The 14,419-nt window shown below is 46.3% G+C and overlaps 1 protein-coding gene across 2 annotated transcripts in view; it reads left to right on the top strand.

Annotated features, from left to right (window-relative positions):
- The first annotated feature begins 1,247 nt into the window (after positions 1 to 1,247).
- Positions 1,248 to 14,419, top strand: part of SEPTIN12 (septin 12) — a 92,090-nt gene continuing 78,918 nt past the window's right edge. For both annotated transcript variants that reach the window (XR_012678175.1, XM_075179137.1), the window contains exon 1: positions 1,248 to 1,668. Coding sequence is in view for 1 of the 2 variants with exons in the window: in XM_075179137.1 (XP_075035238.1) it covers positions 1,614 to 1,668 (55 nt within the window). In the remaining variant the exon portion in view is untranslated. The remainder of the gene's footprint in view (positions 1,669 to 14,419) is intronic.

Below are 14,419 nucleotides of genomic sequence, written 5' to 3'. Positions count from 1 at the left end.
CCTACGTGAATGATTGTATATGCTCTGTACAGCGCTTCTTAAAATTATTGGCGCTATAGAAATAAATGATAATAATCTGAGCCAAACATACAGAGCCTGGTATTCTAATTAAGTTAAATATATCCTGCGGAGCATCGCTAAACCGGTATGTCCTGACTATTCCACTCACCGTCAGATGACTGTGTGTGATAATGGGGCTTATTTAAGAAGTATCAGGGTTTTGTCCGTTAAGTATCTCAATGATGAAGTTTAATATACAAGTCATGTCGGGACAGCGCACCTGATAGGATATGTTCACTGTGAATGCGTGACCTAGGCTCAGACCGCAGTCCCCATTGAGTGTTATGGGGACTGCGGTTTAACGCGGTACTTTGCCTAATGCAGGAGATATCTCCCATATCTCCCACCTTAGGCTTTTCTTAAATTAACATTTTACTTAAAAAAAAGGCCTAAACTGCTTTTCCCGCTTAGTTATGTTTTCCTTGTGTTTGCGTGGGTTTCCTCCGGGTGCTCCGGTTTCCTCTCACACTCCAAAAACATACTAGTAGGTTAATTGGCTGCTATCAAAATTGACCCTAGTCTGTATGTGTTAGGGAATTTAGACTGTAAGATCCAATTGGGCAGGGACTGATGTGAGTGAGTTCTCTGTACAGCGCTGCGGAATTAGTGGCGCTATATAAATAAATGGTGATGATGATGATGATGATGGTTTAGGGCTTCGCAAATAGGCCCCTACACAAGGCTATTTTACACAGCAACACTTGCTCAATGTATACATCAATAGCAGCGGATTACAATAGAGGGACTCGGACACACACAAAAATCCTCTCCGGGGAAAAAAAAGCAACCTAGGAAAGATTACACCTTTTTTTATACAGCTTACAGTGTAATTAGATACAGGAGGATGCAAATCCTAACCAGGGAATTAATTGAGTGCATAGTTGTGGGGTGAATGCATTGCTACATTATGGAAGAAATTCCAGAAAGTAAACAAAAATAGTTATTTGGCATTAATGCACTATATGTGCCACACATCTGGGTGCAGTTATTCATTCTGCATCTCTGCAACACATACCTAGAAAAGTAAAAAAAAATAAGTTTCCTTTGAGGGTAAAGGGTTAAACAAGATAGACCCAGGATCTGGCTAAAATACTCCCCCCAGCCCCCCTTTCTACCCTTCCCAACTTCCAGATGTGCTGATCAAATAGGTCCTAGAGAAAGGGAGAGAGAATGGGGATTCCTAAAAGGTATTTGAGGGGAGGGGAGACTGGCTGTGTAACTGATCCCGATCAGGGGTAGGAGGGGTCTCCCACTCCCTCTCTCTCAGTTTCAACTTGATTTTAAACCCAGGCAGAGAGGGATCTATTCAGTCCTGCGGTGCTTAGGACAAGGGGAGCTGTATTGTACCCTGTCCTTGTCTAGGGGGGTCACTGAGAGCTTTAATAATACCCCCTTCCCCCCCCCCCCCCATCTCCACCACGACCTGTCAATCATCCTGCTGCACATCTGGACACAGCACATGTGGGACGTTGCCTCGTTTGCCCCCATCGCTTAAGACTGACGGCAAGAGGGGGCTTTCTTCTTACCCAGAGTGCTCGGGGAGGTGGGCAAGGATGTCCCACTTATCAGTCAACGACCACCTGGAGGGGATTCTCTCGGATTTTGAGGGTAAGTCCTAACCTATGTAGGCTGCATCCTGCATGCCAGTCACCCCCATGGCACTCTCATGGCACCCTTGGCTGTGAACTGGGAAACTGGCACATCCCTGTGTCATGAGGTCTGGGTAGGTCATGAAAGTAAACCTATGTAGCCTGCATGCTGCATGCCAGTCACCCCCATGGCACCCTTGGCTGTGAACTGGGAAGCTGGCACATCCCTGTGGCATGAGGTATGGGTAGGTCATTAAAGTAAACCTTTAATTGCTCCCTTTTAGCTGCAATATATATGGCTGCTAATTTAATTGATATAGAGGAGGGGTAATTAATCTGACACTTGCCTGCTGCTAGGGCACTACAAGTCCCAGCATAATCTCCTGGCAGGGCATGCTGATACTTGTAGTACCACACAGCCGGCGAGCTGCAGGTTTTCTGCCTCTGATCTGTGTATGTCAATAATTCCAGGACACTGGATTGGAGGTTATCGTGGTCAGACTAGGAAATGGAGTGAGTTGAGAGCCCTCCACGTTATCATGTAGGATTTGGCAACTTTTCCTGTTTTCTCACCCAAGATGTCCATAAATGTCCTCCCTTTGTGTCCTTTATCTGCCCCCCTTCCTATCTACCCCTCCTCAGCAGCACAATCTTTTCCACAGACCCTTCTGACAAACAGATATTTCTATCCCCTGAACAGTATGTGAACTTTGGCTCCTATCCTGTGTCTCGCTGTCTGTAATTAGCCTCTCTGACTCCCCCTCTCTTATAAATATCATCGTTTCTGTAACACAATCATTCACGGCTCCTTTTAACACTATGGAAATGCATTATTTTGTTTTCCTCAATCTGCTCTGCCCCCCCACCCCTCGTCATGTTTTTACATGATCATTACCCCTAGTCTTTCCGCCACTGCACAGTCAGCGAGATACTTTAAGCGTAACTTTGACATTTGCAGGCACGCTATCATGGGTATATTACCGGTAATATATAATTTACTGGAAGGCAGAGTTTGATTTTCTTAATGTTTTGAAATATTATTCATTCATCAACATCATCAACATTTATTTATATAGCGCCAGCAGATTCCGTAGCGCTTTACAATTGGACATTGCATTAAGTCTTAGGGCTAGATTTACTAAGCTGCGGGTTTGAAAAAGTGGGGATGTTGCCTATAGCAACCAATCAGATTCTACCTGTCATTTTGTAGAAAGTACTAAATAAATGAAAGCTAGAATCTGATTGGTTGCTATAGGCAACATCCCCACATTTTCAAACCCGCAGCTTAGTAAATCTAGCCCTTAGAATACTTCATGTTTTTTCTATTTCTGAACTTATCTGTTCTAGAGTTGGGTTGTCCAGAGACTCAGCCCCTCTTATCAGTCTCCCTTTATCCTGTCCTAATGTTGAAAAGTTCCCAATCTCCTCCTTACATATCAGCTTCCTATAGACACATGGACAGAGCTTCCTCTTAATTCAAGAAGATAATCACTAAAACTGGTCACCTCCGTGCAAATCTTGCCAACCAAATTGGCGGCACAGTTTACAATATGTGGTCCTCCAAACGTTTGGTCTGAATCCTTAAAATACTATTGGCAATCACCGGACAGCAATGAAGCCTGGTCGGCCAGGGATGCCCATTTCGGCACCAGTTGTACAATGCCGTCTGATCGTGTGTCACCAAATTGCTGACAGATCTGGCCGTTGGACTAGTGAGGTGAATGAGCAGATTGTACTTTGAGTGGCCAGCTCAACAGGAATTGTGAATTTTCAGTTTTATATGTTGTAATTTATCTATGCCGATGGTTGTAGGGTGCGCTGCATGTCTTGGGCTGCACGACAATCACATACGTGTACACAGATCTAATGTGGTGTGATGTTACATACGTTCCTCACTCTGACAAGCGTTGGTTTGCGCTGTCAGAGTAAAAGGATGTTTGGAGTTTAGCTTGGTTGATTAATGGTTGTTTGATTAATTGATGTTTTCTTATTGACCTAGTAAGTAGCTGGATTGGTCTTGTTGGGGTTTCTAGGTAAAAGTTTTAAGGCAGACACTGAATCTTCTAATTTTTTATAATATTTTCGGCTGGAGGTTGTGTTAGTTATTTCAATCCAAATCCGATGTGAATGTGATATCACTGAACCTGTCTTTCTTTAGAGATAATGGAATAATGATGTGGTCAGACTGTATCGGATCATGGATTTATGATATGTTCCTGGATCAGTTCCTCTAAGGTATCATGTTACTGATGTCAGGGACTTATCTGTGGATCTTTTACAGGACCAAACTGCTTGGCTAAGACTTAAGTGTACGATTATATTACTGACGTAAATAGGAAATGAAAAAACACATTATTTATTATTTGTATATTCACTTATGCTGTATGAAGCAGGTAGGCCATACATGTGTATAGAATACATGCTAAGCTGTAGGACGACTGTGCTGATCCTGTGTGCTTACATTCTAGGAAGTGTGTAAGTGACATGTTTACAGCGTCCCTAGGACAAATATGTAAACATATTGTTCAGAGACATGCTTATCGGCTAGTTCTTACTGGGACCAATGTGTACACATGTTAGTGACATGCTTATCAGCTAGTTCTTACTGGGACCAATGTGTACACATGTTAGTGACATGCTTATCAGCTAGTTCTTACTGGGACCAATGTGTACACATGTTAGTGACATGCCTATCGGCTAGTTCTTACTAGGACCAATGTGTACACATGTTAGTGACATGCTTATCAGCTAGTTCTTACTGGGACCAATGTGTACACGTTATTCAGGGACATGTTTAGAGGCTAGTTCTTACTAGGACCAATGTGTACACATGTTAGTGACATGCTTATCGGCTAGTTCTTACTAGGACCAATGTGTACACATGTTAGTGACATGCTTATCGGTTAGTTCTTACTGGGACCAATGTGTACACATGTTAGTGACATGCTTATCGGCTAGTTCTTACTAGGAGTAAAGTGTACACATGTTAGTTACATGCTTATAGGGTAAAAATGTACACATTCTTTCATCTGATTTATGCCAGGCAGGGTAACGTTATGCCAGGCAGGGAGACGTTAGGCCAGGCAGTGAGACACATTATAAGCTCCTTTATATATGGTAGCATCCTGTATCCTGTGCAAATCATCGTTCCTTTCATCATTGTAAAACATCCATGCTCTGTCTTATGCAAACTTTGTTGTAGATGTGATAATCTCACTTTTTAATCTTTCAGCAATGATTTCCTTTGGTCTGCTTTAAAAAACCAGCATATAAATATATATTTTCTAATTCACATAAGCAAACAATTAGTCACAGGAAATGCCATCTTCAGAAGTTTCTAACGATCCAGATTAGTATCAGATGATATGTTTGCATTGAAAGACAAAAACTGTAAGTAACTGTTTGAGATTTTGTAACATGCTTGTTTTCCTGTGTAGCGATCGCCTACACACAGTGGTGGTGGCTGTCTTGTGGGCTGAGCCAGTATTTGTGGTGAGCACTGCCTGGAATCCTGGCATGGCATCACTGCACAACTATTGCAGCCCTTTCTCTAGGACGCTGTGATGTCACTGAGGCGCACCCTATATTGATGACCATGGAGCCTATCCATTCTCTAGGACACTGTGATGTCACTGAGGCGCACCCTATATTGATGACCATGGAGCCTATCCATTCTCTAGGACGCTGTGATGTCACTGAGGCGCACCCTATATTGATGACCATGCAGCCTATCCATTCTCTAGGACGCTGTGATGTCACCGAGGCGCACCCTATATTGATGACCATGGAGCCTATCCATTCTCTAGGACGCTGTGATGTCACTGAGGCGCACTCTATATTGATGACCGTGCAGCCTATCCATTCTCTAGGACGCTGTGATGTCACCGAGGCGCACCCTATATTGATGACCGTGCAGCCTATCCATTCTCTAGGACGCTGTGATGTCACTGAGGCGCACCCTATATTGATGACCATGCAGCCTATCCATTCTCTAGGACGCTGTGATGTCACTGAGGCGCACCCTATATTGATGACCGCGCACCCTATCCATTCTCTAGGACGCTGTGATGTCACTGAGGCGCACCCTATATTGATGACCGTGCAGCCTATCCATTCTCTAGGACGCTGTGATGTCACTGAGGCGCACCCTATATTGATGACCGTGCAGCCTATCCATTCTCTAGGACGCTGTGATGTCACCGAGGCGCACCTTATATTGATGACCATGCAGCCTATCCATTCTCTAGGACGCTGTGATGTCACTGAGGCGCACCCTATATTGATGACCGTGCAGCCTATCCATTCTCTAGGACGCTGTGATGTCACTGAGGCGCACCCTATATTGATGACCATGCAGCCTATCCATTCTCTAGGACGCTGTGATGTCACTGAGGTGCACCCTATATTGATGACCATGCAGCCTATCCATTCTCTAGGACGCTGTGATGTCACTGAGGTGCACCCTATATTGATGACCATGGAGCCTATCCATTCTCTAGGGCGCTGTGATGTCACAGAGGCGCACCCTATATTGATGACCATGCAGCCTATCCATTCTCTAGGGCGCTGTGATGTCACTGAGGTGCACCCTATATTGATGACCATGGAGCCTATCCATTCTCTAGGACGCTGTGATGTCACTGAGGCGCACCCTATATTGATGACGTGTAGCCTATCCATTCTCTAGGACGCTGTGATGTCACCGAGGCGCACCCTATATTGATGACGTGTAGCCTATCCATTCTCTAGGGCGCTGTGATGTCACTGAGGCGCACCCTATATTGATGACCGTGCAGCCTATCCATTCTCTAGGATGCTGTGATGTCACCGAGGCGCACCCTATATTGATGACTGTGCAGCCTATCCATTCTCTAGGGCGCTGCGATGTCACCGAGGCGCACCCTATATTGATGACCGTGCACCCTATCCATTCTCTAGGACGCTGTGATGTCACTGAGGCGCACCCTATATTGATGACCGTGCACCCTATCCATTCTCTAGGACGCTGTGATGTCACTGAGGCGCACCCTATATTGATGACCATGGAGCCTATCCATTCTCTAGGACGCTGTGATGTCACTGAGGCGCACCCTATTCTCCTAGGACGCTGTGATCGTCAACGAGGCGCACCCTATATTGATGACCGTGCCACCTATCCATTCTCTAGGCACCTGTGATGTCACCGAGGCGCACCCTATATTGATGACCGTGCAGCCTAATCCATTCTCTAGGACGACTGTGATGTCACCTGAGGCGCACCCCTATAATTGATGACCATGCAGCCTATCCATTCTCTAGGGCACTGTGATGTCACCGAGGCGCACCCTATATTGATGACCATGCAGCCTATCCATTCTCTAGGGCACTGTGATGTCACCGAGGCGCACCCTATATTGATGAACCGTGCAGGCCTTATCCATTCTCTAGGACGCTTGTGATGTCACCGAGGCGCACCCTATATTGATGACCCGTGCAGCCTATCCATTCTCTAGGACGCTGTGATGTCACTGAGGCGCACCCTATATTGATGACCATGGCAGCCTATCCATTCTCTAGGTCGCTGTGATGTCACCGAGGCGCAGCCCTATATTGATGACCGTTGCACCCTATCCATTCTCTAGGACGCTGTGATGTCACCGAGGCGCACCCTATATTGATGACCGTGCAGCCTATCCATTCTCTAGGACGCTGTGATGTCACCGAGGCGCACCCTATATTGATGACCATGGAGCCTATCCATTCTCTAGGACGCTGTGATGTCACTGAGGCGCACCCTATATTGATGACCATGCAGCCTATCCATTCTCTAGGACGCTGTGATGTCACCGAGGCGCAACCCTATATTGATGACTCGTGCACCCTATCCATTCTCTAGGGACGCTGTGATGTCACTGAGGCGCACCCTATATTGATGACCTTGCAGCCCTATCCATTCTCTAGGACGCTGTGATGTCACTGAGGCGCACCCTATATTGATGACCATTGCAGCCTATCCATTCTCTAGGACGCTGTGATGTCACCGAGGCGCACCCTATATTGATGACCGTTGCACCCCTATCCATTCTCTAGGACGCTGTGATGTCACCGAGGCGCACCCTATATTGATGACCATGCAGCCTATCCATTCTCTAGGACGCTGTGATGTCACCGAGGCGCACCCTTATATTGATGACGTTGTAGCCTATCCATTCTCCTAGGACGCTGTGATGTCACCGAGGCGCACCCCTATATTGATGACCGTGCACCCTATCCATTCTCTAGGACGCTGTGATGTCACCGAGGCGAACCCTATATTGATGACCGTGCACCCGTATCCATTCTCTAGGACGCTGTGATGTCACCGAGGCGCACCCTATATTGATGACCAATGCAGCCTATCCATTCTCTAGGACGCTGTGATGTCACCGAGGCGAAACCCTATATTGATGACCATGCAGCCTATCCATTCTCTAGGACGCTGTGATGTCACCGAGGCGAACCCTATATTGATGACCATGCAGCCTATCCATTTTCTAGAACGCCGCTCCCGCTGGGTCCATCATTGTGTAATGAAATTGGGCAGTCCATGTGGGCCCATAATGTGTTATTTGCAGTCACACGTGTGAAGGGCCGCCTGCCACATGTATGTGCCTCATTGTGTAACTGCACAAACACTCCCTGTGTATAGATATTTGGGTCTCTTTCGTCTGTTGTCGCTGTTTGTGTAAAATTTGCACACACACGTCCTCCCCTCCCCCATCTCTCTGCATTGCCTGTGTGATAAGCACAGGGGGCTGCTTTTAGTGCCAAAAGAAAACAACTGGCAAACATTTCCCCCCCCCCCCCCCCACCTCGAGATGCCATTTGTAAACACAAACTTGAAAGCAGCCAAATCCTTTTCTCCACTGGCCGGGTTACATGTCTGTAAGCCATCAAACAGATGGTAATACAGAGGTCTCCTGGCCAGCCGTGGGGTCCTCTCCGTGGGGCCCTCTCCGCACATGTGGGGATTATCCCCTCAGTGTCTGTGTTTCTGTGGATCGTCAGACAGTAAATGTGACCTATGGACGGCTGTCACATCAGACCCTTTACTTGTCTGTGTAGTATAGGGTCATCCAATTAATGCCACATGTATGGTATAAGCTGGCCACACACAGATCAACACTGGCACGCCACCCCAGCCACGGAATCATTGTGTCCTTTGGCATTGTTTCCAATTGGATGGTTATCTGGCATCGCTTGCTTGAGCTGACATGGGTATGCTCATTTGGGCTTCACTTCAATTAATTGAAATAACAATAAAAAATTAAGTAATAATATTTACAAAATGTAAAATCGCCTTGGCACAAACCCCCACCTTCCAACTGTGCAGTTATATGTAGGATAGAGACCTATCCGAGATAGAACATTATAGTATTGATGATGTCACACATAACATCCTGGCATTTGTCCCGCAAGAACATTTAATCCATTTTTTATTACACACATTAGTCACATTAGTCATTGAATAATACAATCCATGTGTCATTGGGTTACACACACATTCCGTCATGGAGTAAACACTGTGCTCTTCAGCACTTATTGACATTTTTCATGCAAACACTCCAGAAATGTTTTGACATCTCCCTTATAAAACAATATCAGCTTCCCAGAAACATACCCCGGGGGCCCAGCATGTGTCAGGAGGATCTCCTCGGCCCAGGGCCATCTTAACAACATTATGGGCCCCTCGGGCAAAGCAGTGCACTGGGGCCCCTACCAACACAACCACTCACAGGAATAAAAATGTAAATTATCGATACAATTAAGTTTGTATTTATTGTTACCTGCTTAAAAAGTCAGTGTTTAAACATTAAAATAACATGCTGTACTACAGAGATTAATCCACATAAAGGTTTTTTTCTGTTTTCCCCCTTCATCCTGGTTCTGGTCTCCCCATGTATCCGACACTGTGCCCTCCATTATGCTCCTTCACTTACCCATACTTGCCAACTCTCCCTGAATGTCAGGGAGACTCCCTGAAATAGGGGTGATCTCCCGCACTCCCTGAAGAGTCTGGCATTCTCCCTGATGCTGAGCCCGTACAAGACGTGGTTGGCTTCGCCATCTGTGGCATGATGACACAGTTCAGAAATTGTGTCCTATGTCCATGTATTGATGCCTATGGAGGTGGCCATTTTCATGGAGACCAAGATTTCATCAAAGACTGGCAGGTAAGACAACATGACTTCAGTAATGGAGACAGAAATGTTAAAGACACTTCAGTCTCCAGAGATTCATTAGCTGCTTTGCTTTAACGCATAGTTGCCTACTCTCCCGGAATGTCCGGGAGATTCCCGCATTTCTGGGAGACCTTCCGGGAGAGCAGGGCAACCTCCCGGTTCTCGCCCCTGCAATAGATAAGTGACGGGGGAGAGGTTTAATGACGCAAATATCGCGTCATCTTAGCCCCACCCCCTGCTGTAATTGGCCTAAATGGTGACAATTGTTTAGTGGGCGTGGCCAAAAATGTGATTCGCCAAGCCCCGCCCCCGCACACCCACCTCCCCCGGGATCTCCCTGAAGCCAACGAGGGAAGGTTGCCAAGTATGGACTTACCGTTCTATCGCCTTCTTCTCTTCTTTTCGGTTTTCTTTCTTCCTCGTTTGCTTGTCTGTCGCATCGTGGCTCCTCTCGGGGCGCTCCTTACTGAAAAAGTCAGGCGTGATGACGTCACGGCCAACTTCAGTGCGAGCGCAGCAGGGAGGAGGGGAAGAGAGGGAGCCGGATTATAGCAGTGCGACCACAAAAGGGTACATTTTGTTTTCTTAAATACTTCAGAGCCCTGGCCTATGCACGTGGGGCCCCGAGTTGCCCAGAGTGCCCAATCAGAAAGACGGCCCTGGCTTGGCGTGAGATGGTTTTTTTGGGAAAGATGAGCCGACAGCCTGAATGCACATGAAAATAAAAAGAATATTAAATTAATGCTATCTGTTAATAATATAGTAGCTCAGTGGTTGGCACTTCTGCCTCACAGCACTGGGGTCATGAGTTTGATTCCTGACCATGGCCTTATCTGTGTGGAGTTTGTATGTTCTCCTTGTGTTTGCGTGGGTTTCCTCCGGGTGCTCCGGTTTCCTCCCACACTCCAAAGACATACTAGTAGGTTAATTGGCTGCTAACAAATTGACCCTAGTCTCTCTCTCTCTGTTTGTATGTATGTTAGGGAATTTAGACTGTAAGCTCCAATGGGGCAGGGACTGGTGAATGTGTTCTCTGTACAGCGCTGCGGAATTAGTGGCGCTATATAAATTGATGATGATTGATCACTTTGACTCGTAGAGAAAGCGTGGTGTACTTTGCCCGATGCCAGGGTAATCTCCTCGCCCATACAGTCTGTACTGTCCTATGTCCAGCGATATCTCCGCCCCGATCTCTTCTTCTTGTCTGGGAGCACAGAGCTCTCCTACCAGGGTGGATAACGATCTGACGTATTCTCCCTGTAGGGACAGGATTTTCTATCATTCATTTTAACAGAGGGCAAAGATGAAAGGGGGGGGGGGTGATCTTTGCCAGGGGCGTGGTTGGGACAAAAGCGTGGGAGCCCTTTTTATCCTGGCTCGGACAATACGTGGCTTGTGTTTGATGTAGCCAAGACTATAATGTCCCCCCAGCACTTTCATACATCAAAACTCCCTTTCTTTGCCCTCTGTGTTCCATGTTGTTTGCCGAACTTCATGTTTCCACCTTTCACCGAGATCTTTTGTTGATTGATTTGCTCTGGAAACAGTAAAACCTGTCCCCCGACCAGTACATTACAAAGCCGAGTAACCCACGGAGTGCCAGCAACGTCTGTAGTATCTTGGTAGATATCAGTAATGCAAGATCAAAGCTTTCCAGCAACTAACAGAGGTGTTATCTTAGGCTGGCTACACGCTACAGAAAATTTCTCCCAATGCCATATCAGTAATGATTATACCAACGATGTGTACACACTATGGGGTATATTTACTAAATTGCGTGTTTGAAAAAGTGGAGATGTTGCCTATAGCAACCAATCAGATTCTAGCTGTCATTTTGTAGAAAGTACTAGATAAATGACAGCTAGAATCCGATTAGTTGCTATAGGCAACATCTCCACTTTTTCAAACTCTGTCATACCCACCGGCTGAAAAGATTATGGGCTAGATTTACTAACACTGCGTGTTTGAAAAAGTGGAGATGTTGCCTATAGCAACCAATCAGAATGTTGCTGTCATTTTGTAGAATGTACTAAATAAATGATGACTAGAAACTGATTGGTTGCTATAGGCAACATCTCCACTTTTTCAAACCCGTAGTTTAGTAATTATAACCCCAGCACTCTGTAAACTCTATGGAGATCCTGATCGTGAGTGTGCACACACTGCAGGATTGGAACGACATCATCCCATCGTTGAACGAGATTTTTAGCCCGGTTTAGAAATCAAATAAAACGATACGATGAGCTTTGGAACAACCATCGTTCATCATCATTTACTATCTAACCTGAATATCTGCAGGACATTGCTTTTATTTCCGCTGTTGAGCAAATAAATATATATATATCTGATGTAGAACCGGCAAATCAATTTTGCTCGCCAAATTAAATTGGCAGTGGGCGGGGGTACTTGATATATTGTACATTGTTCAAATTATTTTACAGTCCCGATCATTCCATTTAATCTCTCTTTATTGCGGCTTGTCATTGGTCCTGCCACTACACACCCACTCTCCTCAGTGGTTGTCCGGGTCTGTATGAGGACCCCCAGGATAACGTCTGCAGGTAAAATCCCCCTAGGATAGGGGCAGATGGATGACGTGGGGGGTAGTACAGCTTTAAGTAGACAAGAGCTGTTTATTGAACGTCAGTGAGAATACACAAGTTGACGCTCAGGATGATGTAACCTTCGGGGTCCAGGAAAATCATTTAGAATGAAACAAAATAGCAGCTGAAGCCTCTAATTTGTTTTTCTTTGCTGGTACCATATTTCTCAGTCATGAAAACAGTTAAAATTGTCATATTTTACATTGTTCGATTTCCTTTACAGTTTGTAGAAGATCCCTATCGTGTATCTGTCTTCATGGCTGCAGGCGAAACTTGTCAGCGCTCAGAGCGGAGATGGTGGAGGAGGGATTGTAACATGAAATATGTCTTCTCTGTAATGTGAGCTCCCTGGGCAGTCACTGGTTAATCCCCTCTAAGTGTCAGTCAGGCCTCTGGCACGTAGACCTTAAATGCTGAAACCCAGTCTGTCCTATAACCAGGATCCAATGGTCTCTGAGCCCCTCTTACCCCAGCAGGCGGGCGGTGGGAGCCTGCCTGTGACATCATAGCTCAGCGCCACATTCCCAGCATGCTCTGTGTGAGGGCTGCACTGGGGACATTAGAAACAAACAATGAGTGACATTATGTCTCTCATTCAGTGTTTTAGACGCCCACTGGACATTGGCACCCTAGATGACCAACTTGGATTTTTTAATAGTAGCACCCGGTCCTGCCTGTGGCTCCTTAAACAGATCACTGCCTTTATCTGTTTTGATCTCTTAGGGATCCCTATGTTCTTTGCTCTGATCCCTGTGTTCTCTGCTCCGATCCCTAGGATCCCTGTGTTCTCTGCTCCGATCCCTAGGATCCCTGTGTTCTCTGCTCCGATCCCTGTGTTCTCTGCTTCGAAACCTGGGAACTCTGTGTTCTCTGCTCCGATCCCTAGGATCCTTGTGTTCTCTGCTTCGAAACCTAGGAACTCGGTGTTCTCTGCTCCGATCCCTGGGATCCCTGTGTTCTCTGCTCCGATCCCTGTGTTCTCTGCTTCGAAACCTGGGAACTCTGTGTTCTCTGCTCCGATCCCTGTGTTCTCTGCTTCGATACCTGGGAACTCTGTGTTCTCTGCTCCAATCCCTGAGATCCCTGTATTCTCTGCTTAGATACCTGGGATTCCTGTGTTCTCTGCTCTTATTCCTGTGTTCTCTGCTCTTATTCCTGTGTTCTCTGCTCTGATCCCTGTGTTCTCTGCTCCGATCCCTGGGATCCCTGTGTTCTCTGCTTTGATACCTGGGATCCCTGTGTTCTCTGCTTTGATACCTGGGATCCCTGTGTTCTCTGCTCCGATCCCTGGGATCCCTGTGTTCTCTGCTCCGATCCCTGGGATCCCTGTGTTCTCTGCTCCGATCCCTGGGATCCCTGTGTTCTCTGCTCCGATCTCTGGGATCCCTGTGTTCTCTGCTCTGATCCCTGTGTTCTCTGCTCTGATCCCTGGGATCCCTGTGTTCTCTGCTCTGATCTCTGGGATCCCTGTGTTCTCTGCTCTGATCTCTGGGATCCCTGTGTTCTCTGCTCTGATCTCTGGGATCTCTGTGTTCTCTGCTCTGATCCCTGGGATCCCTGTGTTCTCTCTTTTTATTTATTTTTTATAATCAGTCCGGGATCTGTCCAGTGTTTGAAGTTTGGGCCATGAGTACAGACAATGTGATTCTTCTAATGATCAGTAGATCACTATTTTTGGTTACCCAATTTATCAGTGACCTGTTGGTGAATGCAGAGCAGGACAGTGTGCCACAAGTGGCTCTATAATATATTAAAAGATGCACCCTAAGTACACAGAGGAAAGTGAGAATGAAGAGGCGCTCCTTGTACATTCCAGGTTAATGACATTAGAAGGTGTTTAGTTCGGTGTTGTTGAGTGAGCGTACTCAGGGGGCATCACAAGATGATACTTGTCTCATCCCGAATGGGGCTGGTTTTATGGCTGTGATAATACTGAATTGATTAGGGTGGAGGAAGGGACTCTTCC

The sequence above is a fragment of the Mixophyes fleayi genome, chromosome 7, assembly GCF_038048845.1.
Source record: "Mixophyes fleayi isolate aMixFle1 chromosome 7, aMixFle1.hap1, whole genome shotgun sequence".
In the NCBI taxonomy this organism is placed as follows: Eukaryota; Metazoa; Chordata; class Amphibia; order Anura; family Limnodynastidae; genus Mixophyes; species Mixophyes fleayi.
This window is presented reverse-complemented; position numbering and strand designations above follow the sequence as displayed.